A 26,663-nucleotide genomic window follows, 5' to 3' on the forward strand; every position below is an offset into this window, starting at 1 on the left:
CACCCCATGTCTGGTGCAGGGACAGAGGAGCAGAGATGGGGGAGGGGGGCTCACCCCATGTCTGGTGCAGGGACAGAGGAGCAGAGATGGGGGAGGGGGGGTTCACCCCATGTCTGGTGCAGGGACAGAGGAGCAGAGATGGGGGAGGGGGGGCTCACCCCATGTCTGGTGCAGGGACAGAGGAGCAGAGATGGGGGAGGGGGGCTCACCCCATGTCTGGTGCAGGGATAGAGCGGAGATGGGGACTCACCCCATGTCTGGTGCAGGGACAGAGGAGCACAGATGGGGGAGGGGGGCTCACCCCATGTCTGGTGCAGGGATAGAGCGGAGATGGGGACTCACCCCATGTCTGGTGCAGGGACAGAGGAGCGGAGATGGGGGAGGGGGGGGGGGGGGCTCACCCCATGTCTGGTGCAGGGACAGAGGAGCAGAGATGGGGGAGGGGGGCTCACCCCATGTCTGGTGCAGGGACAGAGGAGCAGAGATGGGGGAGGGGGGGCTCACCCCATGTCTGGTGCAGGGACAGAGGAGCACAGATGGGGGAGGGGGGGCTCACCCCATGTCTGGTGCAGGGACAGAGGAGCGGAGATGGGGGAGGGGGGGGGGCTCACCCCATGTCTGGTGCAGGGACAGAGGAGCAGAGATGGGGGGAGGGGGGGCTCACCCCATGTCTGGTGCAGGGACAGAGGAGCAGAGATGGGGGAGGGGGGCTCACCCCATGTCTGGTGCAGGGACAGAGGAGCAGAGATGGGGGAGGGGGGGGGGCTCACCCCATGTCTGGTGCAGGGACAGAGGAGCAGAGATGGGGGAGGGGGGGTTCACCCCATGTCTGGTGCAGGGACAGAGGAGCAGAGATGGGGGAGGGGGGGTTCACCCCATGTCTGGTGCAGGGACAGAGGAGCAGAGATGGGGGAGGGGGGGTTCACCCCATGTCTGGTGCAGGGACAGAGGAGCAGAGATGGGGGAGGGGGGGCTCACCCCATGTCTGGTGCAGGGACAGAGGAGCACAGATGGGGGAGGGGGGCTCACCCCATGTCTGGTGCAGGGATAGAGCGGAGATGGGGACTCACCCCATGTCTGGTGCAGGGACAGAGGAGCAGAGATGGGGGAGGGGGGGTTCACCCCATGTCTGGTGCAGGGACAGAGGAGCAGAGATGGGGGAGGGGGGCTCACCCCATGTCTGGTGCAGGGACAGAGGAGCAGAGATGGGGGAGGGGGGGGTTCACCCCATGTCTGGTGCAGGGACAGAGGAGCACAGATGGGGGAGGGGGGGCTCACCCCATGTCTGGTGCAGGGACAGAGGAGCGGAGATGGGGGAGGGGGGGGGGGCTCACCCCATGTCTGGTGCAGGGACAGAGGAGCAGAGATGGGGGGAGGGGGGGCTCACCCCATGTCTGGTGCAGGGACAGAGGAGCAGAGATGGGGGAGGGGGGCTCACCCCATGTCTGGTGCAGGGACAGAGGAGCAGAGATGGGGGAGGGGGGGGTTCACCCCATGTCTGGTGCAGGGACAGAGGAGCAGAGATGGGGGAGGGGGGCTCACCCCATGTCTGGTGCAGGGACAGAGGAGCACAGATGGGGGAGGGGGGCTCACCCCATGTCTGGTGCAGGGATAGAGCGGAGATGGGGACTCACCCCATGTCTGGTGCAGGGACAGAGGAGCAGAGATGGGGGAGGGGGGGCTCACCCCATGTCTGGTGCAGGGACAGAGGAGCGGAGATGGGGGAGGGGGGGGGGGGGGGCTCACCCCATGTCTGGTGCAGGGACAGAGGAGCAGAGATGGGGGAGGGGGGCTCACCCCATGTCTGGTGCAGGGACAGAGGAGCAGAGATGGGGGAGGGGGGGCTCACCCCATGTCTGGTGCAGGGACAGAGGAGCACAGATGGGGGAGGGGGGGCTCACCCCATGTCTGGTGCAGGGACAGAGGAGCGGAGATGGGGGAGGGGGGGGGGGGGCTCACCCCATGTCTGGTGCAGGGACAGAGGAGCAGAGATGGGGGAGGGGGGCTCACCCCATGTCTGGTGCAGGGACAGAGGAGCAGAGATGGGGGAGGGGGGTTCACCCCATGTCTGGTGCAGGGACAGAGGAGCAGAGATGGGGGAGGGAGGGGGGCTCACCCCATGTCTGGTGCAGGGACAGAGGAGCACAGATGGGGGAGGGGGGCTCACCCCATGTCTGGTGCAGGGATAGAGCGGAGATGGGGACTCACCCCATGTCTGGTGCAGGGACAGAGGAGCAGAGATGGGGGAGGGGGGGCTCACCCCATGTCTGGTGCAGGGACAGAGGAGCACAGATGGGGGAGGGGGGCTCACCCCATGTCTGGTGCAGGGATAGAGCGGAGATGGGGACTCACCCCATGTCTGGTGCAGGGACAGAGGAGCAGAGATGGGGGAGGGGGGGCTCACCCCATGTCTGGTGCAGGGACAGAGGAGCAGAGATGGGGGAGGGGGGCTCACCCCATGTCTGGTGCAGGGACAGAGGAGCAGAGATGGGGGAGGGGGGGTTCACCCCATGTCTGGTGCAGGGACAGAGGAGCAGAGATGGGGGAGGGGGGGCTCACCCCATGTCTGGTGCAGGGACAGAGGAGCACAGATGGGGGAGGGGGGCTCACCCCATGTCTGGTGCAGGGATAGAGCGGAGATGGGGACTCACCCCATGTCTGGTGCAGGGACAGAGGAGCGGAGATGGGGGAGGGGGGGCTCACCCCATGTCTGGTGCAGGGACAGAGGAGCGGAGATGGGGGAGGGGGGGGGGGGGCTCACCCCATGTCTGGTGCAGGGACAGAGGAGCAGAGATGGGGGAGGGGGGCTCACCCCATGTCTGGTGCAGGGACAGAGGAGCAGAGATGGGGGAGGGGGGGCTCACCCCATGTCTGGTGCAGGGACAGAGGAGCAGAGATGGGGGAGGGGGGGCTCACCCCATGTCTGGTGCAGGGACAGAGGAGCACAGATGGGGGAGGGGGGGCTCACCCCATGTCTGGTGCAGGGACAGAGGAGCGGAGATGGGGGAGGGGGGGGGGGCTCACCCCATGTCTGGTGCAGGGACAGAGGAGCAGAGATGGGGGAGGGGGGGCTCACCCCATGTCTGGTGCAGGGACAGAGGAGCGGAGATGGGGGAGGGGGGGGGGGGGGCTCACCCCATGTCTGGTGCAGGGACAGAGGAGCAGAGATGGGGGAGGGGGGCTCACCCCATGTCTGGTGCAGGGACAGAGGAGCAGAGATGGGGGAGGGGGGGCTCACCCCATGTCTGGTGCAGGGACAGAGGAGCAGAGATGGGGGAGGGGGGGCTCACCCCATGTCTGGTGCAGGGACAGAGGAGCACAGATGGGGGAGGGGGGGCTCACCCCATGTCTGGTGCAGGGACAGAGGAGCGGAGATGGGGGAGGGGGGGGGGCTCACCCCATGTCTGGTGCAGGGACAGAGGAGCAGAGATGGGGGAGGGGGGGCTCACCCCATGTCTGGTGCAGGGACAGAGGAGCAGAGATGGGGGAGGGGGGGGGCTCCCTCTCTGGCCCCGCCGTTTTCCCCTGCGGGTCTCCAGTCGGATTTCTCTTCCAAGGTAGTGTAAAAACGGCCACAGTGTGAATGCGCCTGACCTTTTGTCTTGGACTAATCTAATTGTGTCGTCTTTGTGTAATCAGCCAGGAAAGGTCAGCGCTGTATTTAACGGAGCGCCTCCTTTAGGTAATGAATTTGCCTTGCAGTAAATTAAGTTGATTATGCTTTTTTTGAAGTATGTCAAAGCTCAGGTCAGGTTAACCATGAAGGCGCCGTGCTGCTCGATGTGCCGCCGCCGAGGACCTGGCGCAGGTACGGCGTCTCTCCTGGGCGTCCTATGAGCCCCAGAACACAGAGCGCCGATCTCTACGGCACAGACGTGAGATAAGAAATCGATTTCTCTATGCATTTTGTAACCGTACGCCATTTCCGCCCCCCCCCTCCCCCCCCCATCCGAGCAGCTGCTAACGGTCTGCTCCATCCACGGAGGAAGCGCAAAGAAAGTAGCAAAATCTTGAAACAAGACTGAAAAGAATCAGGAGATAATGAAGCAATGTAGCAAAACAATCTTCTAAAAAAAATAAGAATAAAAAATAAAATCAGACAGCGAGTAATCAGCGGAGTTTTTACGATCTTCATTTTAAAAGCTGAACTCTGGGAAAACAAAGAAGTCCTCCCCTGCAGTGCGGCTGGGCCAGCACCGCAAGGGTTGGCTGCTGGTTTAGTGTAGGGCAGGGGGGGCATAACTGTTGGCCCGCTAAATAAACGGTGTATTACATGTCGGTCATAGACAGATTCCATTTCTGTATTCTGCAAAAATCCTGGTTGATCCTGCTGCTCTCTATCTCCCCCTCCTGTCCATCTTTCCCGCTGCTGTCGGGGATTTTGCAGCACTGGTGGCAGCTCTGCACATGCTCAGTTCTCAGCGAGTTGCTATGCTGAGCATTTCCTCCCTATCACATCTGAGCAGCCCATGCGACTATAGAGTCACACATGTGGGCGTATCCACAGTGCTAAATGACAGCCCACCTCCTCCCCCCCTCCATGCTCACTAACCAGCTAAAAACAATGGGGGCGGGATATTACATGTCAATTGATGGAGGCTTCACCTCCCTGTTATTCCAAGATGTAAAATGTAAACAAAAAGGCCCGATTTACAACGCCATCAACTAATATACAGAAAGAGAAGGGATCGTTAACTATTTGAAATGATGGGGGATTGGTACGGCTCTCGTTCCGGGGGGCGAGGCCATATGACGCGGGGCCGCGCCGTATTCCTAGGACATGGCGTGACCCCGATCTCGGTAAAGAGCCGACGACACGTCCAATCACAGCGGATCACATGTTCAATATGGAAGTGTCGTTTATTGGCTCTCCTCTCCTCACGCTGACAGAGTGTATGGTGAGGAGAGCTGATCAGCGGAATCTCCTCACAGGTAACAGGGCACTGACCATCAATTACAATTAAAATAAAATCATTACAATAAAGCCCCAGCGGTGCCCAGTGATGCCAATCAGTGCCCATGAGTGACATCACTGACGTCAATCCGTGCCCATCAGTGACGCCAATCCGTGCCCATGAGTAACATCAGAGACGCCAATCCGTGCCCATGAGTAACATCACTGACGCCAATCCGTGCCCATGAGTGACATCACTGACGCCAATCCGTGCCCATGAGTGACATCACTGATGCCAATCCGTGCCCATGAGTGACATCACTGACGCCAATCCGTGCCCATCACTGACGCCAATCCGTGCCCATCACTGACGCCAATCCGTGCCCATCACTGACGCCAATCCGTGCCCATGAGTGACATCACTGACACCAATCCGTGCCCATCACTGACGCCAATCCGTGAGGCCAATCCGTGCCCATCACTGACGCCAATCCGTGCCCATGAGTGACATCACTGACACCAGTCTGTGCCCATCAGTGATACCAAACCGTGTCCATCAGTGACACCAATGTCAATCGGTGTCCATCACTGAAGCCAGTGTCCATCACTAACTCCAATCAATGTCCATCAGTGGCGCCAATCCGTGCCCACCAGTGGCGCCAATCCGTGCCCACCAGTGGCGCCAATCCGTGCCCACCAGTGGCGCCAATCCGTGCCCATCACTGAAGCCAGTGTCCATCACTAACGCCAATCAATGCCCATCAGTGCCGCCAATCAGTGCTGCCTATAAGTGTGGCATATTAGCGTCTCCTTAGTGCCGCCTCATCAGCGCACATCAGTGGAGAAAAATTACTGCTCATTTAAAAAAAAAAAAATTACTGACAGAAACTAAGAATTATTTTTTTCCTTTTCAAAATTTGTAAAAAATAAAACCCGGCGGTGATTGAATGCCACCAGAAGAAAGTTCTATTTGTGTGAAAGAAAATAATAAAATGTCCTATGTGTACAATGTTACATGACTGCGTAATTGTCATTCAAAGTGTGGCAGCGCTGAAAGCTGAAAATTGATCTTGGCAGGAAGGGGGTGATGGTGCCCGGAAGGCAAAGGGTTAAACCGCGTGTATCACTTTAAGTATACACACATCATTCTTAGACCCCCCTACACACTATTCCATTTTCTGCAGATTTTTGTCTTCAGATTTACCAAAACCATCGAATATATATATATATGAGGTCAGACATTAAATGTTTGCGATCAGGCCGGCCCTCGCCCTGCATGGTTTTTCTAAATCTGAAGACAAAAATCTGCAGAAAATCGAATAGTGTGTATGGGGGGGGGCGGGGGGATGGGTCTTACACGGGTTAGTAGTCGGGTTTAGGCCGAGATTCTGCTATAACTGCACAATATCTATCAGTGACCTCAAACTCCAAGCCTTTACTATGAGGAGTTGACATTTTACATCCACCCAGACCTGAAAGTTCACATAAAAGGGTGGACTTTGCGTTTTCGATCGTTGAGCCTCATCGGTGCGTCTTTCATATCATTTAGAACTGGCACGCGATGATGACACAGAGGCCGTAGACACCGACGTCTGTTGGAAGCCCCGGAGCGTCTCCTGCTTGTCATGTAAATGAATTCCTTTCCCCTCCCGAAGGAAATATTGATCACATGACACGGGCGCCAAGTTATAGGCGGTCACCCCGGGGGGGCAAGGCTCCAGGTATAAACCTTTGCCACAATCAATACGGGGCTCCTCTCCTAGCAGACAACGCTGCCCCCGTTATACCAGCGACCCCAACGAAGGGGGTGAGACGAGCCCGGACGCGTCCGGAATTCACGATTTCTCCATCAGTCTTCCCGTGACATTCGGGAATGAAAGGAGGGCGATGTTGGGGACGGTGGTGGAGAGTAGCGCGGAGGACAATCCTTCGGGGGGGGGGGGGGGGGGGGGCACTTCTATCCGGATGGAGATAAGGGCAGAAAACTGGTAACATCGAGATTAATGTGTCACCTCTGCAGACGACAGATAAGGTGCTTTCAATCTTCTTGTAAAATCACAATACATTCTGCATCTCTTTATAAAGTGCGCGGCGTGTTATCGCCCCGATATATCTGAGTACACCTCTCCGCATTGTACAGCTAAACAGAGCGGGGAGCTTAGGAGCTGCCAGCCAGATGTGGATTAAATAGAAGTCAGATTAGAGAGGGGGGGTAAAATGATTATTTCCTGTGTGGCCCCAGGCCAGGTGGGCTCCCGGCTCCATATTACAATGTATCGTCCATAACCAGAGATAGAAGACGCCGGATAATGCTCCGCAGTCACTCTCCTTATCTGCTGGGGATTTTCAGGGAATGGCGGCAAAGAAAAGAAGAAGAAGAAGAAGAAGAAGAAGAAGAAGGTGGTGGTTACAAGTTTCTAGTGATTACGGTTAACCAGAGTGGTGGCGGATGGGACGCTAGTGGCGTCTGCCAAGAGTTGTACCCATGCCCACCGTCAATGCGGTTCCTGATGAAGCGGCATAGGTCACAGAACATGTTAATCTGCGGCCGCCTCCTAGCTACCTACAGACCCCCCCCCCCCAACCGTCCCACAGTGCCTTGCAGATTCCATAATGCCACCCAACCTTTCAGAGTGGCCTGCAGCATCCCCCCCCAAAACCATCCAACCTCCCATAGGGGCACGCTGCACCCTCCAGCTTGCTGCAGAACCCTCCAACCTCCCAGTGCCCCCAACAATGCCCCACAGTAACCCCCCCCAGCCCCTAACAATGCCCCACAGAAACCCCCCCAGCCCCAGCAGTACCCCCTACAGGTCACCCACATTGCCCTTTGCAACCTCTTTGTGAGATCCCCAAGCCCCTTAAAAGAGAACCCATGCACCCAGAGTACAACTGCGACGGCTAGTCAGGGGCCTGCAGCACCCCGCAGGTTGATACAAAACCATCCAACCTCCCATAGTGGCCCCCCCAGCTTGCTGCAGAACCCTCCAATCTCCCATAATTCCTTGCAGCACCACCCCCCCCCCCCCCCCCCGCCCCAGCTTGATACAGCACCATCCAACCTCCCATAGTGGTCTGCATTGCCCCCCCCCCAACTTGATACAGAACCCTACTAGTGAAAGAGGGGGGGGGGGCGCATTGGGGAATCCTAGCTCGCTGCATACCCCGTTATCAAATTGGAAGGTCAGGTAATTTCCCCGTGGGTTTTTTTTAGCAGCAATGAGAAAGAAAAAAATAATTTGTAAAAATTCTTTGATTTTATTATCCAAAACACAAGTTAAACATCATTGAGTGCAAAATATGTTTAAAATATGAGTTCTGGTGTAGAAAGTGCGGTTTCAGGTAGAGGACGGTACATTGATCATTTACAATTCCTTTTATAAAGTGATTATACTGCATTCAAATAGATTTCCATAACATTTCATTCATATGACCATATGATATACAAAATCTATTTGAATATATTATAATCACTTTATACTAATTAGTTTCTACCTGAAACTGCTCCGCACTTTCTACACCAGAGCTCATCATTTAAACATATTTTGCACCCAATGATGTTTAACTTGTGTTTTGGATAATAAAATCAAGGAATTTTGACAAATTATTTTCTTTCTCATTGATGCAAAAAAAAAACCCACGGCGAATTTACCTGACCTTCCGATACCAAACCATACAACATCTCAAAGTGGCCCACAGCGCCCCCCAGATTTCTGCATAACCATCCAACCTCCTATAGTGCACTGCAGGGCCCCCCAGCTTGCTGCAGAACCGTCCAACCTCCCATAATTCCCTACAGCGCCCCCCCCCCAGCTTGATACAGCACCAACTTCCCATAGTGCACTGCAGTGCCCCCCAGCTTGATACAGAACCATCCAACCTTCCATAGGGGCCTGCAGCACCCCACGGGTTGATACAGAACCATCCAACCTCTTATAGTGGCCTGCAGTGCGCCCCCGTTTGATATAGCACCATCCAACCTCCCAAAGTGTTTAACTGCGCCCACCAGCTTGATACAGAACCATCCAACCTCCCCATAGGGGCCTGCAGCACCCCGCGGGTTGATACAAAACCATCCAACCTCCCACAGTGGCCCACAGCACCCTCCAGCTCGATGCAGAACACTCCAAACTCCCATAATTCCTTGCAGCGCCAACTCCCCCCCCCCAGCTTGATAGAGCACCATCCAGGCTCCCATAGTGGTCCGCAGTGCCGCCCCCCGCCCCCCAAAGTTTGATACAGAACCCTACAACATCCCAAAGTGGCCCACAGTGCCGCCAGCTTGCTGCAGAACCATCCAACCTTCCATAGGGGGCTGCAGAATCCCAGGGGTTGATACAAAACCCTCCAACATCCCATAGTGGCCAGCAGCACCCCACCAGATTGATACAGAACCATCCAACCTCCCATAGGGGCCTGCAGCCCCCCGCGGGTTGATACAAAACCCTCCAACCTCCCATAGTGCCCTACAGAGCCCCCCAGCTTGATACCGAACCAGTCAACCTCCCATAGTGCCCTACAGTTTCCTCCAGCTTGATACAGAACCATCCAACCTCCCATAGTGGCCCGCAGTACCCCCCAGCTTGATAGAGAACCCTACAACCTCCCATAGTGGCCCGCAGCACCCCCCCCCCCCAGCTTGCTGCAGAAACATCCATCCTGCCATAGTGTCCCGCAACACCCACCAACTTGCTGCAGAACTCTCCAACCTCCCATAGTGCCCCCAACAATGCCCCACAGTAACCCCCCAGCCCCTAACAATGCCCAACAGAAAGTCCCCCAGCCCCTGCGCCCCACAGAGAGCCCCCCAGCCCCTGCAGTACCACCTCCAGTCACCCACATTGCCCTTTGCAAACCCTTTGTGAGATCCCCAACCCTGTTAAAGGGGCCCCATCCCCCAGAGTACAACTGGAACGGCTGATCGGCAAGTAGTTAAAAATGTTTACAAATTACCAGTTTAGAGTTTGTGGCGGTACCTCACGTGTGCTGCAAACGCCGTTTACATACGTGGGCACAACCTATGTATGAATTTGCTTCTGTGCACAAGCATGAGGGGGCGGGGCACTTTAAAATAAAAACTTTTTTTTTGTTACACTGTCTAAAAAAAAAAAAAGAAAGGGGATCACTTTTATTCCCATCACAAACACTGAATATAATAGAAATAAGGCATGACAGGTCCTCTCTATGGAGATCTCTCCTCCTCCTGACAAGCTTCAGTTAAAAAAAAAATTCTCATGCTTTCCAGAACAAAAAATGGCGGTGTTTACATCTGCCATAGCTGGAAATGATGTCATGACCTCCCAGGATCACAGAGATGACCAGGGAAATGACGTCATGACCTCCCAGGATCACAGAGATGACCAGGAAATGTCCTGACCTCCCAGGATCACAGAGATGACCAGGGAAATGACGTCATGACCTCCCAGGATCACAGAGATGACCAGGAAATGTCCTGACCTCCCAGGATCACAGAGATGACCAGGAAATGTCCTGACCTCCCAGGATCACAGAGATGACCAGGAAATGTCCTGACCTCCCAGGATCACAGAGATGACCAGGGAAATGACGTCATGACCTCCCAGGATCACAGAGATGGCCAGGGAAATGACGTCATGACCTCCCAGGATCACAGAGATGGCCAGGGAAATGACGTCATGACCTCCCAGGATCACAGAGATGGCCAGGGAAATGACGTCATGACCTCCCAGGATCACAGAGATGACCAGGAAATGTCCTGACCTCCCAGGATCACAGAGATGGCCAGGGAAATGACGTCATGACCTCCCAGGATCACAGAGATGACCAGGAAATGTCCTGACCTCCCAGGATCACAGAGATGACCAGGAAATGTCCTGACCTCCCAGGATCACAAAGATGACCAGGAAATGTCCTGACCTCCCAGGATCACAGAGATGACCAGGGAAATTACGTCATGACCTCCCAGGATCACAGAGATGGTCAGGAAATTACGTCATGACCTCCCAGGATCACAGAGATGGCCAGGGACCATCCAGTCCACAGCCAGCTTTGTGCCAACCCACAGAGAACCACTTACCGAGTTCGGAGTCAGTGGAGCGCCAACAACATCGATGATCGGATCTTTGCCCTCTAGTTTGATGTCCTCTGTGCTGATGGTGGGCTGGCCCTCTATGCTGGTTCCCTCGGCTGCCACCGGCGTGCTGGGGACCCCAGTTTTGGACAAGGCTTCGAAGCGATGGCGAAGCATTTGCAGTTCATACTCGCAGTTGGAGAACGCTTGTTTGAGTTCGTAGAGCAGGACCAGATCGCTGCGCAGCTCATTAAACATCTGGACGATCTCTTCCGTTGGCATCGGGTTAAGATCTGCGGGTCAGAACAGAGCGAAGGGTGAATTATGGGACAGATTCAAGTCTCCCCCCCCCCATCCCCCATACCAGAATATGACCAGAGACACAGAAGAAAGGGCGTTCTGTTATTGGGTGTTTTATACTGAATAAAGTTGGTTTTATCTGATGAGCTAATCCCCTCTTGATTGGCTGTTTAATGCTGACTTGTCACACATCTGCTGGTAAAATCCACGGCACTGACCAATAAAAATCTGCTGGGTGGCTACTTTGCCCTGCAGGGTCCCCTGAAGCCCTCCCACATTCATAACTACAACTCCTAATGCATGATGGGAATTATAGTTTCTGCTGGGGGTGCCACACATCGATCCCCCCTCTGGGTACCCGTATTGAAGCTGCGCTTTCTCAATGGAAGCTATGATGTCACAGAGTGTTTAAAAGGATATTTTTCTCATAAACTGGGAAGTTTTATTATAAAGAATCGTCTCATTTGTAATATTTACATGTGACTTGAAGATATGATGTATATAAAAGTGACTATAAAGCTTCAACTTTTTTTATTAAAATAAAACCTTTCATACTTTTTATCTCTGTAAAGCACACAGATGGACCTGAACGAGTTTCAGGGGATGCACCCTCTTCCTCAGAGCTCTGATCCAAAATGCATCAGCTCGCCAACACTGCAGCATACCAGTTAGGTCACACAATGCCAAACTGGTTGATAATTGGAGGTGTTATAATCAGTGGCGGCTAGTGTTTTTTTTTTTGGGGGGGGGGGGGGGGGGGGGGGTGTCGGCAAACACTTGTGAGAGTACTAATAAGCTGGGGATCTGCTGAACGAGGGTATCAATGGTGAACAATGGTACTAAAGAGCTGAGGATCTGCTGAGTGGGGTTACTAGTGAGTGGGGGGGGATCAGCAGCAGAGCTGGAGGGTAATGCTGAGTGGGGGATCAGCAGAGCTGGGGGTAATAAGCTGTGGATCTGGATCTGCTGAACAAGGGTACTAAGGAGCTGGAGATCTGCTGAGTGGAGTTATTACTGAGTGGGGGATCAGGTGGGTAATGTTGAGTGGGGGGGGGGGGATTAGCAGCAGAGCTGGGGATTACTACTGAGTGGGGAATCAGCAGAACTGGGGGTACTAATAAACTGGGGGTCTGCTGAATGAGGGTATCCATGCTGAAGAAGGGTATTAAGGAGCTTGGGTACAGCTGATTGGGGGATCAACTGCAGAGCTTGGGGGTACTACTGAGTGGGGGATCAGCAGCAGAGCTGGGGGTTACTACTGAGTGGAGGGTCAGCAGAGCTGGGGGTACTAATAAGCTGGGAATTTGCTGAACAATGGTATCAATGCTGAAGAGGGGTACTAAGGAGCTGGGGATCTGCTGAACAGGGGTACTAAGGAGCTGGGGATCTGCTGAATGAGGGTATCAATGCTGAAGAGGGGTACAAAGGAGCCAGGGATCTGCTGAACAGGGGTATCAATGCTGAAGAGGGGTACTAAGGAGCTGGGGATCTGCTGAACAGGGGTATCAATGCTGAAGAGGGGTACTAAGGAGCCAGGGATCTGCTGAACAGGGGTATCAATGCTGAAGAGGGGGTACTAAGGAGCTGGGGATCTGCTGAACAGGGGTACTAAGGAGCTGGGAATCTGCTGAACGAGCATATCAATGCTGAAGAGGGGTAGCAAGGAGCTGGGCATCTGTTGAACAGGGGTACTAAGGAGCCGGGGATGTGCTGAACAGGGATATCAATGCTGAACAGGGGTACTAAGGAGCCGGGGATCTGCTGAGTGGGGTTACTACTGAGTGGGGGAACAGCAGCAGAGCTGGAGGGTAATACTGAGTGGGGATCAGCAGCAGAGCTGGGGATGTATTTGCTAAGCGAGGGTACGAATAAGCTGGGGATCTGCTGAACGAGGGTATCAATGCTGAACAGGGGTATTAAGGAGCTGGGGGTACAGCTGCAGAGCTTTGGGGTACTACTGAGTGGGGGGGGGGGGATCAGCAGAGCTGGGGTACCAATAAGCTGGGGATCTGCTGAACGAGGGTATCAATGCTGAACAGGGTAGTAAGGAGCTGGGATCTGCTGAGTGGGGGGGGGGGGTACTAGTGAGCCGGGGGTTCTTCTGGGCCTCGTTAAAACAAACAGAAAGCCAACACACACACACACAGGGCACGTGCCGAACTTCATTAAATCACGATAAAGAAGAAGAAGAAGGCGCTGGAATGTGCGGAAGCGAAGCGTTGGGGTTAATTCGGTGTTCCACTTTCGGGCAGGTAGGAAAGCGGCGGGTCGCTGAGCGGATAACAAACAGTAAGTTGTTGTGTCTCCTCCCCCCCGAGCCTCTCTTTTATTCACGTGAAGCGCCCGTTATCAGGCGCGATGGAGGGAAATAAAGGGGCCTCGCGTATCTTTTTATTTCCCTATCTGGTTCTTTTACATGAGATGAAAACGTTTCATGAATGGCGTGTGTGTGTATATATATATATATATATATATATATATATGTGTGTGTGTGTACACCGCTCTCTCCAAAACTCTCTGTATTAAGGGAAAATAATAAAACACACAGCCCCATTGGGACTACAAAAGGAGCTCTCGGCATGCATGATATTCCCCTCGCCAACCCCCACTCCCAGCGTCCTCCCGGCTCACCTACTCCCAGTTCTGACAGCATCTGATCCAAGGCTTTAATCTTCTTCTGTCCAACTGAGCTCGGGAGTTTCATCTGCAAACACAAAAGGTACAAAAAGAAGGGAGCCACACAGCTCTCAGTCAGGCCTCTTTCGCACATTTCCTAGTTCAAAAGGCAGGCGAGAGACTTTTCATACAGAACAAGCAGGACGGAATGAAAAGAAACAGAAAAAGAAAAAAAAAAAAAAAGGTAAGAGAAAAAGAAACGAAAAAGGGATGGAAAGAGAAGAGGGTGGGGGGTGCAGAGGAGACGGGCGCTGGGGAGGGGCGGCTGCCCCATGTTTTGGGTGGGGGGGGGGCTCATTGTACAACCTACAAGGGGCCTACAAGAAATCCCCCTTTTGCAGTTGCAAAAGACGGCCGGGGGGGATAAAGTTCACCTTTTCTTGTTTGGCAAAAAAAAAGAAAAAAAAGAAAAAAGGAAACACGACTTCCTGCCGAGAGATTAAACAAAAAAAAAAAAATAATAAAAAAAAATAGATTAGACTGGAAAGGATGTGTAATGCGCGATGTGCCCCCCCCTCCCCCTCCCCCGTTTGATGCCGCTTCCCCCATTTACAGGACTTTTTTTTTTTTTATAATCCTTCCAGGGCCAAACGCTTTTTTTTTTTTTTTTTTTCTCGTGGCGTACCGGCGGCGCCCCCGAGCAGTGGGAATTCATTTAGTAGGTGATATAACAAAGAGCGGAGGAGTTCGACTGAACACAGAAGTGCAGCCGAAAGCCCACAAAAGACGGGAGCGGGGAGTAACCCGGCAGAGCAGAAAAGCAGCGGGAGTCGGCCGCGCAGGAACGGCGAAATAATAAAAAAAAAAAGAATTACAGGTACTCATTAAAAATAAGTAGTAAAAATAGGATCACTTAGCAGAGACACTTGTTACCATTGAATTGTACGGGGGAAGATCACAGGTAAGAAAAAAAAAAAAAAAGACGCAGGCTAAATATTCCGCGGCATCACAAGGCCCGGCGGAGAGAAAAAGGAAGCCGGCTCCGAGTTTTCGGCACCTATTCAGGGCCACTTTCTGGCCCCTTTGATCCCGACGCCGCGCCGCGGACTAAACTCTGTGTGAATAATTAGACGAGCTGTAAATGGTCACCGCGAAAAAAAAAAATTGAAAAAAAACAGCGGCCTAGTTAAAGGCTCGCTGCGCTGGTGTCAGGTGCCAACGCTACGCAGCACGGGCCGAGGAAATGTCCGGCGCTTTAATTGCTGAAGAAGAGCGCAATGTGCAACCCGCGATCCGCTGCAATGAGGGGCCGCGAAAAATTAATTAGAGGGGCACGGGGGCCAGCAAGAGAAAAAAAAAAAAAAAGGAGGACGACGGTTACAGAAATACTCAACAGGGCGACTAATGGATATAAATACGGCGAGAAAAACCCCAACCGGCTCCAGTCCGTACAGCGAGCGAAACGCCACGCTTTTAGCGGCCGCATTCAGCATCAGCAGCGATGACATCATTCATACGCAAGTGGCATTATGGTGACATCACGGCTTGTAACACTGAGGCGCAGGGTTCAAATCTCTCCATGGTTTTATATCCACCAATTTTCCTTCCAGAAGCCAAAAATAACAGCAAGTTACCCGACTTCCGTTGTTGAGTGTAAGCTCCTCTGGTACAGAGACTGATGTGATTGGCTCTGTGATCTCTGTACAGCACTGCGGTATATGTCAGAGCTACAGTATCTGACAAAAGTAAGTACACCCCTCAGTGACATTTCTTCTCTCTTTTCATATGACAACACTGAAGAAATGACACTTGTCTACAATGTAAAGTAGTGAGTGTACAGCTTGTATAACAGTGTAAATTTCCTGTCCCCTCAAAATAACTCAACACACAGCCATTAATGTCTAAACCGCTGGCAGCAAAAGTCAGTACACCCCTAAGTGAAAATGTCCAGATTGGGCCCAAAGTGTCAATATTTTGTGTGGCCGCCATTATTTTCCAGCACTGCCTTCACCCTCTTGGGCATGGAGGTCAGCAGAGCTTCACAGGTCACCACTGGAGTCCTCTTTCCCTCCCCCATGATGACATCACAGAGCTGGTGGACGTTGGAGACCTTCCCCTCCTCCACCTCCCGTTTGAGGATCCCCCACAGATGATCAATAGGGTTTAGGTCTGGAGACATGCTTGGCCAGTCCATCACCTTTACCCTCAGCTTCTTTAGCAAGGCAGTGGTGGTGTTGGAGGTGTGTTTGGGGTGGTTATCATGTTGGAATACTGCCCTGCGGTCCAGTCTCTGAAGGGAGGGGATCATGCTCTGCTTCAGTATGTCACAGTACATGTTGGCATTCATGGTCCCCTCAATGATCTGTAGCCCCCCAGTGCCAGCAGCACTCATGCAGCCCCAGACCATGACACCCCCACCACCATGCCTGACTGTAGACAAGACACACTTGTCTTTGTCCTCCTCACCTGGTTGCCCCCACACACGCCTGACACCATCTGACACCAAATACGTTTATCTTGGTCTCATCAGACCACAGGACATGGTTCCAGTAATCCATCTCCTTAGTCTGCTTGTCTTCAGCAAACTGTTTGTGGTCTTTCTTGTGCATCATCTTTAGAAGAGGCTTCCTTCTGGGACGACAGCCATGCAGACCAATTTGATGCAGTGTGCGGCGTATGGTCTGAGCACTGGCAGCCTGACCCCCCCACCCCTACAACCTCTGCAGCAATGCTGGCAGCACTCATACGTCTATTTCCCAAAGACAACCTCTGGATATGACTCTGATCACGTGACCTCAACTTCTTTGGTGGACCATGGCGAGGCCTGTTCTGAGGGGAACCTGTCCTGTTATACCTCTGTATGGTCTTGGCCACCGTGCTGCAGATCAGTTTCAGGGTCTTGGCAATCTTCTTATAGCCTAGGCCATCTTTATGTAGAGCAACAATTCTTTTCTTCAGATCCTCAGAGAGTTCTTTGCCATGAGGTGCCATGTTGTACTTCCAGTGACCAGTATGAGAGAGTGAGAGCGATAACACCAAATTTAACACACCTGCTCCCCATTCACACCTGAGACCTTGTAACACTAACGAGTCACATGACACCGGGGAGGGAAAATGGCTAATGGGCCCAATTTGGACATTTTCACTTAGGGGTGTACTGACTTTTGTTGCCAGCGGTTTAGACATTAATGGCTGTGTGTTGAGTTATTTTGAGGGGACAGGAAATTTACACTGTTATACAAGCTGTACACTCACTACTTTACATTGTAGACAAGTGTCATTTCTTCAGTGTTGTCATGAAAAGAGAGAACAAATGTCACTGAGGGGTGTACTTACTTTTGTGAGATAATGTATATAAAATGTATAATAATAATAATAATAATAATAATAATAGTGTGTTGCTGTGGGGGGAGGGGACATTAGAGTGTAAGCTCCTCTGTACAGAGACTGATGTGACTGTGGGGGGGAGGGGACATTAGAGTGTAAGCTCCTCTGTACAGAGACTGATGTGACTGTGGGGGGGGGGGGGCATTAGAGTGTAAGCTCCTCTGTACAGAGACTGATGTGACTGTGGGGGGGGGGGGGGCATTAGAGTGTAAGCTCCTCTGTACAGAGACTGATGTGACTGTGGGGGAGGGGACATTAGAGTGTAAGCTCCTCTGTACAGAGACTGATATGACTGTGGGGGGAGGGGACATTAGAGTGTAAGCTCCTCTGTACAGAGACTGATGTGACTGTGGGGGAGGAGACATTAGAGTGTAAGCTCCTCTGTACAGAGACTGATGTGACTGTGGGGGAGGAGACATTAGAGTGTAAGCTCCTCTGTACAGAGACTGATGTGACTGTGGGGGAGGGGACATTGGAGTGTAAGCTCCTCTGTACAGAGACTGATGTGACTGTGGGGGAGGGGACATTAGAGTGTAAGCTCCTCTGTACAGAGACTGATGTGACTGTGGGGGGAGGGGACATTAGAGTGTAAGCTCCTCTGTACAGAGACTGATGTGACTGTGGGGGGGGGGGGCATTAGAGTGTAAGCTCCTCTGTACAGAGACTGATGTGACTGTGGGGGAGGGGACATTAGAGTGTAAGCTCCTCTGTACAGAGACTGATGTGGGGGGAGGGGACATTAGAGTGTAAGCTCCTCTGTACAGAGACTGATGTGACTGTGGGGGGAGGGGACATTAGAGTGTAAGCTCCTCTGTACAGAGACTGATGTGACTGTGGGGGGAGGGGACATTAGAGTGTAAGCTCCTCTGTACAGAGACTGATGTGACTGTGGGGGGGAGGGGACATTAGAGTGTAAGCTCCTCTGGTACAGAGACTGATGTGACTGTGGGGGGGGGGGGACATTAGAGTGTAAGCTCCTCTGTACAGAGACTGATGTGACTGTGGGGGGGGGGGGGGGGGGGGCATTAGAGTGTAAGCTCCTCTGTACAGAGACTGATGTGACTGTGGGGGGAGGGGACATTAGAGTGTAAGCTCCTCTGTACAGAGACTGATGTGACTGTGTGGGGGAGGGGACATTAGAGTGTAAGCTCCTCTGTACAGAGACTGATGTGACTGTGGGGGAGGGGACATTAGAGTGTACGCTCCTCTGTATAGAGACTGATGTGACTGTGGGGGGGAGGGGACATTAGAGTGTAAGCTCCTCTGGTACAGAGACTGATGTGATTGGCTCAGTGATCTCTGTACAGCACTGTGGTGACTGTAGCAGAGAAATTAGAGTGTAAGCCATTAATATTATACATTTCGTGTATCTTAAAAATCCCTAAAAAATAATTTTCTGCTAAAATTTAGGCATACAAGATGGCTTTGATTTTTTTTTATTTTTATTATTATTATTATTTTTTTTTTACACGTCTTTTAGTTTTTTCAGAATAAACGGGACATATAGAACCGTCTGGGTCTCCTCCTCCTCTCTTTGTGGTGAATATATATATATATAAATATATTATATATATATATATATATAGATGTCTCACACTTTGCTGTAATAATAATAGTAATAATAATAATAATAGTAATAATAATAATAATAATAATAATAGTAATAATAATAATAATAATATTAATAGTAATAATAATAATAATAATAATATTAATAGTAATAATAATAATAATAATAATAGTAATAATAATAGTAATAATAATAATAATAATAATAATAATAAAACGATCAGATTCCCCCGCAGGAAGCGTCCTTCCCACCGCACAATGTTTACCTTCTGGTTTCAAACAAAAAAAGCGGTGGAGCCGGCGCCGGGCGCACGCCGCTCCTTCCTCCGCCCTCTAAATAAAACCAATTAATCTTTCCACTAATTTTCTTCTTTTTGCGCGTTCGCTGTTCTCTCTTCCGCGCGGAGAGACTTCATTGGCTCTTGGGAGGCAGAGTATATTTTAATTTTACCGTCATTAAGAAAATGTTCTGATTTATGAGGCTGCTGTCAGGCTAATATCTTTAAAATTTAGCCGGCTCCGGCGATTCATCTTAAAGAGTGATGGAGGTTGATTGCTCTCTATGCAAAATGTATTAGAAGTAAATGGGCAGTCTATTACTCACGCAGCTCAGATAATCCGTTAGGTGAGCTCCGTTAGCTAAACACATTAAGAAGTGGCGTCACACGGGGTTGACCACGCGCCGGCCGGCCGCGGAGAGATGGCGAGTGAAAACGATTAACCCAGCAGTGCCCGGACATAACCGCAGATGTGCTGCCAGAAAAGGAAAGGCCGTCCCCGCCAGAGGCCGGTAATTCAGGTTTGCGGACGCATCTCTTTGGGACTTCTGTCCACCTAATTGATAGTCGGATCCAACTTCAGAGAAATAAATAACGGCCTTAGTGGGACGTTACAACTTGGTTTATGTATTTCAGTTGGAGGGCAGCGAAAAAAACCCAAAAATAAACAAAAAAAACAAAGCAATACCAGGTGATACCATCTGTGCCCGGCGGGCAGATGGCCAGTCAAGGTTTTAGGTCCTCTGTTGAGTTGGGAAAAGATATTCAGCCAAATAATGAGACAATCACATCGGGATGAACACCGGCTGAGAAAGGAATACAGATCGACTGAAAGAAAAACGAAAAACGTCTTCAAATCAAACAGAGAAGACAGCCCAAGGTCACAGACATGGAAGCTCCATATCTGGAGGAGAGAACCCAATGCCCACACTCATACGCCACGTGAGAGATATAATGAGTAGCTCCCTCTTATAGAACTCGGGGGGGGGGGGGGGGGGCTGTAAGAGATCAACATCTGGACAGAAAGACGCCAAATCGCGGGAAATGCAACAATTCATCGGAGAAACAGCAGATGTGCAGCCAATGGTCACCAAAACCCATTGCGGGTTTAGGAATCAAACGATGGAGGGGGGGGGGGGTATTGGAATCAGATAATGGAGGGGGGGGTATTGGAATCAGATGATGGAGGGGGTGGGGGTATTGGAATCAGATGATGGAGGGGGTGGGGGTATTGGAATCAGATGATGGAGGGGGGGGGGGTATTGGAATCAGATGATGGAGGGGGGGGGTATTGGAATCAAATGATGGAGGGGGGGTATTGGAATCAAATGATGGAGGGGGGGTATTGGAATCAAATGATGGAGGGGGGGTATTGGAATCAAATGATGGAGGGGGGGTATTGGAATCAAATGATGGGGGGGGGGGGGGGGGGTATTGGTATCAAATGTTGGAGGGGGGGTATTGGAATCAAATGATGGAGGGGGGGTATTGGAATCAAATGATGGGGGGGGTATTGGTATCAAATGTTGGAGGGGGGGTATTGGAATCAAATGATGGAGGGGGATATTGGGAACAAGATGATGGGGTGTATGGGGAACGAGATGATGGGGGGGTATGGGGAACGAGATGATGGGGGGTATGGGGAACGAGATGATGGGGGGTATGGGGAACGAGATGATGGGGGGTATGGGGGAACAAGATGATTGGGGGGTATGGGGAACGAGATGATGGGGGGTATGGGGAACGAGATGATGGGGGGTATGGGGACGAGATGATGGGGGGTATGGGGGAACAAGATGATGGGGGGTATGGGGGAACGAGATGATGGGGGGTATGGGGATGAGATGATGGGGGGAATGGGAATCAGATGATGGGGGTACTGGAATCATGATGGCAGTATAGAAATCAAATGATGGGGGTCTTGGAATCAGATGATGGCAATATGGGAACCAAATGATGGGAGTATGCATCTCTGAAATTACAAAAATAAAAATTGATTCTCTACTTTATTAAACCTGATATGAGTAGAGAAATGGTGTCAGGTGATGGATTGCTGCCGATACAACAAAAGCCGGCATCCTGCCATTCAGGAACTTGGATCCAATATAACCACACATGGGATTTGTTCCCATCAAATGGAACACAGCAGCAGTCCTGAAGAAGGGGGGTTCCCCCAAAATGTGTCGGCTTGATATACATGTTGCTAATCTTTATTAAAGATCCATGAACCAGATTTTAGAAGTCGCATTTCTGTGGACTCCGAGCGCGCCTTCCTTTTTATCCAAGATGACATGCAAGGAACTTTGTTACTAACTGGACCTTCATGTCCAGCCACCAGGCAACAAAACCTTGTGGTTGTTTGGGAACAAAATGATGGTGGTCTGGGGAAACCAAATGATAAAGGATATGAGAACCAAACTATGGGGGCTTTGAGAGTGAAATGATGGTGGTATGGGAAACAAATGATGGCCGCATAGGAAGGGAATTAAATTATGGTGTCACAGGAATCAAATTATGCGGTTATGAGAGCCAAACTATGGAGGTATCAGAATCAAATCAATGGGGGTAAATCACCCAAATTAAGGGGGATTAGACCGCTAAATGATGACGGGTTGAGAACCAAAGGATGGGGGTGTTAGAACCAAGGTATAGGGGTACAGGACCCAAATGATGGCGGTATGGGACCCAAATGAGGCGGTATGGGGCCCAAATGATGGCGGTATTGGGGACCCCAAATGATGGCGGTATGGGACCCCAAATGATGGCGGTATGGGACCCCAAATGATGGCGGTATGGGACCCCAAATGATGGCGGTATGGGACCCCAAATGATGGCGGTATGGGACCCCAAATGATGGCGGTATGGGACCCCAAATGATGGCGGTATGAGACCCCAAATTACAAGGGTTTGGGAACCAAATTATGGTGGTATGGGAAGGGAATCAAATGATGGAGGCACTGGAACCAAATTATAAGAGTATAATTGTGCCAAATTATGGGGGTATGGGAATCAAATTACTGGGGCTCTGAATAAAATAAATACTCTGAAACTGGATTTGCTACATTATTGAACCTGAATCAGTCGAGAAATAGACTTTATGTACCAGATGACATGCGAGGAATGACATGCGAGGAAGATGCTCAGCAACTTGACCTCCATTCCATGCATAATGCACAAAAACGGCAAGAATATCTAGGTCTAGCTAGCCTGGGTATTTGTCTATTTTTTTTTTTTTTTATAACTATTGTAAAATCCTTACGATTTCCTCTTAGCTGTTCTGTTCCTTGATATCCAAAATGTAAAACTCAGTCAGTCATACTGGAAACAATTAAGAATGGCAATTATGAGTTGAAACAGTCCAGTGTAGGTGGTATAGGGCCATATTGGTCAATACCATTGGGGGGACTGTAAATGCAAAATGAATGAGAACCTGTGGACTAGAGGCCAAGGTGGCTACAAGTGGAGACAAATGGCCACATGGAGGGCACATGGAATGGAGGGCACATGGAGGACACATGGAGGGCACATGGAGGTCACATGGAGGTCACATGGAGGCCACATGGCAGATCACTGTGAAGATTCTCATGCATTAAACATCTGTTGCAAAAGCTTCAGACCTTCTCTGCTGATGATGTTGCATTCATTTATTTATTATTGAGGCCAATAAATATCTGAATGGATCACAGATAAAAAACGTACCCGAGAAAGCTGTTGGATAAAAGGCCCTCATGCACTCCCCCCCCCCCCCCAATCTATACTGTCTCCCATACAACACATGTAGTCATCGCAGATGGGGGGGGGGGGGGGAGTTGTCCGTATTGGTCAGATGTAGACGAGTGGCAGGCAGCCATTCTGACAATTCGGGGACACCCTATACAATCCCCTCCAATCTGTGAACTCAGCAAGTTTCCAAGATGAACCCAAGTGACAGTTCTCCATCTCTGTCCCTCATCCCCCCCCCCACCCCCAACCCTCGTGGCTGGGGACGCCCCACACCTCGGAGCTGCTAAGCTATAAAACTTTCCTTTAGAAATTGATTAGCTGGCTTTTTTCCCCCCTTATTTGGATTTTTTTTTAAGGTTAATATATTTTGGCCACCTTCCAACTCTTGACATCTTTTCCCCGTGGTCCTCTAGAGGAGACTAACTCTCTGGCATAATTACACAGATGTCTTGTTTGATTTAGGGACTACGGCTCACATGGCAATGCAATAAACAACTGCTTAAACTGCATGAAGTGCGCTTGCACAGGAGGAACATAAATACAAAGCAGGAAAACGTGTGGAACAAAAGCTGTAAGATCATCATTTTGGGGGAGCGAGATGCTCAGCCGCCTGTAGAACTCTCAGAATAACGCCGCAGAGAACGTCTGCGGCCTGTCTGCACCACACCCGGCGGAGAGAGCTGCACCCTCCAAACTACAACCATACCGAAAAGCTTGACTATAAAAAAAAAGGGCCGCCGTTTGGTTACTTGTGGCCGAGAATCATCCACCAACTGTTATGGCCAAGAATGACCAACACCAGGCCAACTACTACTACTACTACTACTACGTCTGTGAAACCGGTCAAACTATCAGAGCACAAACACGCGACGGCTGGGTTTCTATTGGTGCCCTTATGGACCGCAGGGGTCCCTACGGTTTAGATTTTTGGGATGCAGTGCGTCTGCATCACTTCCTCCAATCCATCCCGAACCCCTTGGCTCACTCTAGATCGCTGACGGTATTTGAGGAGTACTTCTCTGGCACAGAACCTATCCCCCGACTTCTTTCTCAAATGTATGGGTTCTTAAACACGCCGCCGCCAACGCACCGGATCTCCAGTCTTGCGAAATGGGAGAGGGACTTGGGCTACACCTTCACGCCCGCACAGATTACGCGGGTTTTACGGTTTACCCTAAAGTCCTCAATATGCACCAAAACACAGGAGTTGAATTATAAAATCCTCACAAGATGGTACCTGACCCCTAGCCGCCTCCACCTTGTTTTCCCGGACACGCCCGCACATTGCTGGCGCTGCGGGGAAGACCGGGGTACGCTCCTACATGTTTTTTGGTCCTGTCCCAGGCTCTTGGACTTTTGGACTGCAGTCCGCAATATTGTCCAGAAGTTCACGGAATGGCAAGTCCCAAATGATCCAGCCTTCTTCCTCTTACATTTATCGGACTTGCCCCCTAAGAGATATGCGCGGTCAGTCTTGCGCCATCTTACCAACGCGGCCAAATCTTGTATTCCTCTGCTCTGGAAACAGCAAACTCCCCCTTCCGTAGCCATGTGGTTGAGGAGGGTGGAAGAAATTAATAAAATGGAAGATTTGATACTGACTGCTCAAGATAGGCAGGAAGTTTACCGGAAAACGTGGTCACTCTGGAATGTGTTTGTGTACTCGACAGAAGGTAGAGCCCTTTTGGGGCACTAAGGGGAGTCGGGGGGACTGACAAACATTCGGGCGGGGGACTCCGAGTTTCCTCCGTTTCCCTTTCCTAATCTTTTCCTTCCCCCTCCTTCCCCCATCCTCCCTTTCCTTAAATTCTTCACCCCCTCTTTTCATTAGCTCTTTCTTCTACACCATTCCCCCCCATCCTCTTCTGCTTTTCTCATCTTCCCCCCCTCTTTTCTTTTTCTTATGTTTATGCACCGTTGCAAACTGTTTCCTTATGCATGCGACCTACTGATTACCTACAGTGGCTGCGAGTTCGGCCTCTAGATCTAGACCTTGAGTTATTCACTGTACTTGGTATATTTGTGGACCCCCTTGCCGGTTTTGGCAGAGGGGGGACTCCTACTGAGGTCGATTCCATATGTACGGTGTATTAAGTAGTTGATAGTCGCATTTCCTGTTACTATACTGCACATTATGGAGGCTGCGACCTTCACTGTCTTTATTGTCACTTTTTGTTCCTCTTTTTTTTTTTTTTCCCTGGGGGATCTACCCCATGTATGTGAAAACCTTGAATAAACTTATATTTGCAAACTATCAGAGCACAAACTTCCCATAATGTTGTAGTCAGGCTTTCCAATTTCAGCCGCATTTGGATTGGGAGTGCCAAATGCCACCCAGGCTGCATAACCCGGAGCTGCACAGAGGTTGTAACGGCATGCACCCCTACAGAAGAAGATGCCAACGAATCATTGAACAACCCAGAGCTGCATAGAGGTGGTAACGGCATGCACCCCTGCAGAGGAAAATGCCAACGAATCATTGAATAACCCGGAGCTGCACAGAGGTGGTAATGGCATGCACCCCAGCAGAGGAAGATGCCAATGAATCATTGAATAACCTGGATCTGCACAGAGCTGGTAATGGCATGCACCCCTGCAGAGGAAGATGCCAACGAATCATTGAATAACCCGGAGTTGCAAAGAGGTGGTAACGGCATGCCCCCCTGCAGAGGAAAATGCCAACAAATCATTGAATAACCCGGAGCTGCACAGAGGTGGTAACGGCATGCCCCCCTGCAGAGGAAAATGCCAACAAATCATTGAATAACCCGGAGCTGCACAGAGGTGGTAACGGCATGCACCCCTGCAGAGGAAGATGCCAACGAATCATTGAATAACCCGGAGTGGCACAGAGTTGGTAACGGCATGCACCCCTGCAGAGGAAGATGCCAACGAATCATTGAATAACCCGGAGCGGCACAGAGGTTGTAACGACATGCACCCCTGCAGAGGAAGATGCCAACGAATCATTGAACAACCCGGAGCTGCACAGAGGTGGTAACAGCATGCACCCCTGCAGAGGAAGATGCCAACAAATCATTGAACAACCCGGAGCTGCACAGAGGTGGTAATGGCATGCACCCCTGCAGAGGAAGATGCCAACGAATCATTGAACAACCCGGAGCTGCACAGAGGTGGTAACGGCATGCAACCCTGCAGAGGAAGATGCCAACGAATCACTGAATAACCCGGAGCTGCACAGAGGTTGTAACGGCATGCACCCCTGCAGAGGAAGATGCCAACGAATCATTGAATAACCCGGAGCGGCACAGAGGTGGTAACGGCATGCACCCCTGCAGAGGAAGATGCCAACGAATCATTGAATAACCCGGAGCGGCACAGAGGTTGTAACGACATGCACCCCTGCAGAGGAAGATGCCAACGAATCATTAAATAAAACGGAGCTGCACAGAGGTGGTAACGGCATGCACCCCTGCAGAGGAAGATGCCAACAAATCATTAAATAACTCGGAGCTGCACAGAGGTGGTAACGGCATGCACCCCTGCAGAGGAAGATGCCAACGAATCATTGAATAACCCGGAGCGGCAGAGAGGTTGTAACGACATGCACCCCTGCAGAGGAAGATGCCAACGAATCATTAAATAAAACGGAGCTGCACAGAGGTGGTAACGGCATGCACCCCTGCAGAGGAAGATGCCAACGAATCATTGAATAACCCGGAGCGGCACAGAGGTTGTAACGACATGCACCCCTGCAGAGGAAGATGCCAACGAATCATTGAATAACCCGGAGCTGCACAGAGGTGGTAACGGCATGCACTCCTGCAGAGGAAGATGCCAATGAATCATTTAGCTAGTTAGTGGACATGGAAGAGGGAGGGGCGTG

At 51.3% G+C, this 26,663-nt stretch overlaps 1 protein-coding gene across 2 annotated transcripts in view; it reads right to left on the reverse strand.

The window, feature by feature from the left end:
• Positions 1 to 26,663, reverse strand: part of DMAP1 (DNA methyltransferase 1 associated protein 1) — a 130,282-nt gene that overhangs the window by 13,102 nt on the left and 90,517 nt on the right. For both annotated transcript variants that reach the window (XM_077450763.1, XM_077450762.1), the window contains exons 9-10: positions 13,875 to 13,947; positions 10,950 to 11,236 (exon numbers count right to left, since the gene is read on the reverse strand). In XM_077450763.1, the coding sequence (XP_077306889.1) occupies positions 10,950 to 11,236; positions 13,875 to 13,947 (360 nt within the window). The remainder of the gene's footprint in view (positions 1 to 10,949; positions 11,237 to 13,874; positions 13,948 to 26,663) is intronic.

Source organism: Lithobates pipiens, unplaced genomic scaffold (genome assembly GCF_037356315.1).
Source record: "Lithobates pipiens isolate NorthernLeopardFrog02 unplaced genomic scaffold, aLitPip1_a1.2 Scaffold_23, whole genome shotgun sequence".
NCBI classification, from domain to species: Eukaryota; Metazoa; Chordata; class Amphibia; order Anura; family Ranidae; genus Lithobates; species Lithobates pipiens.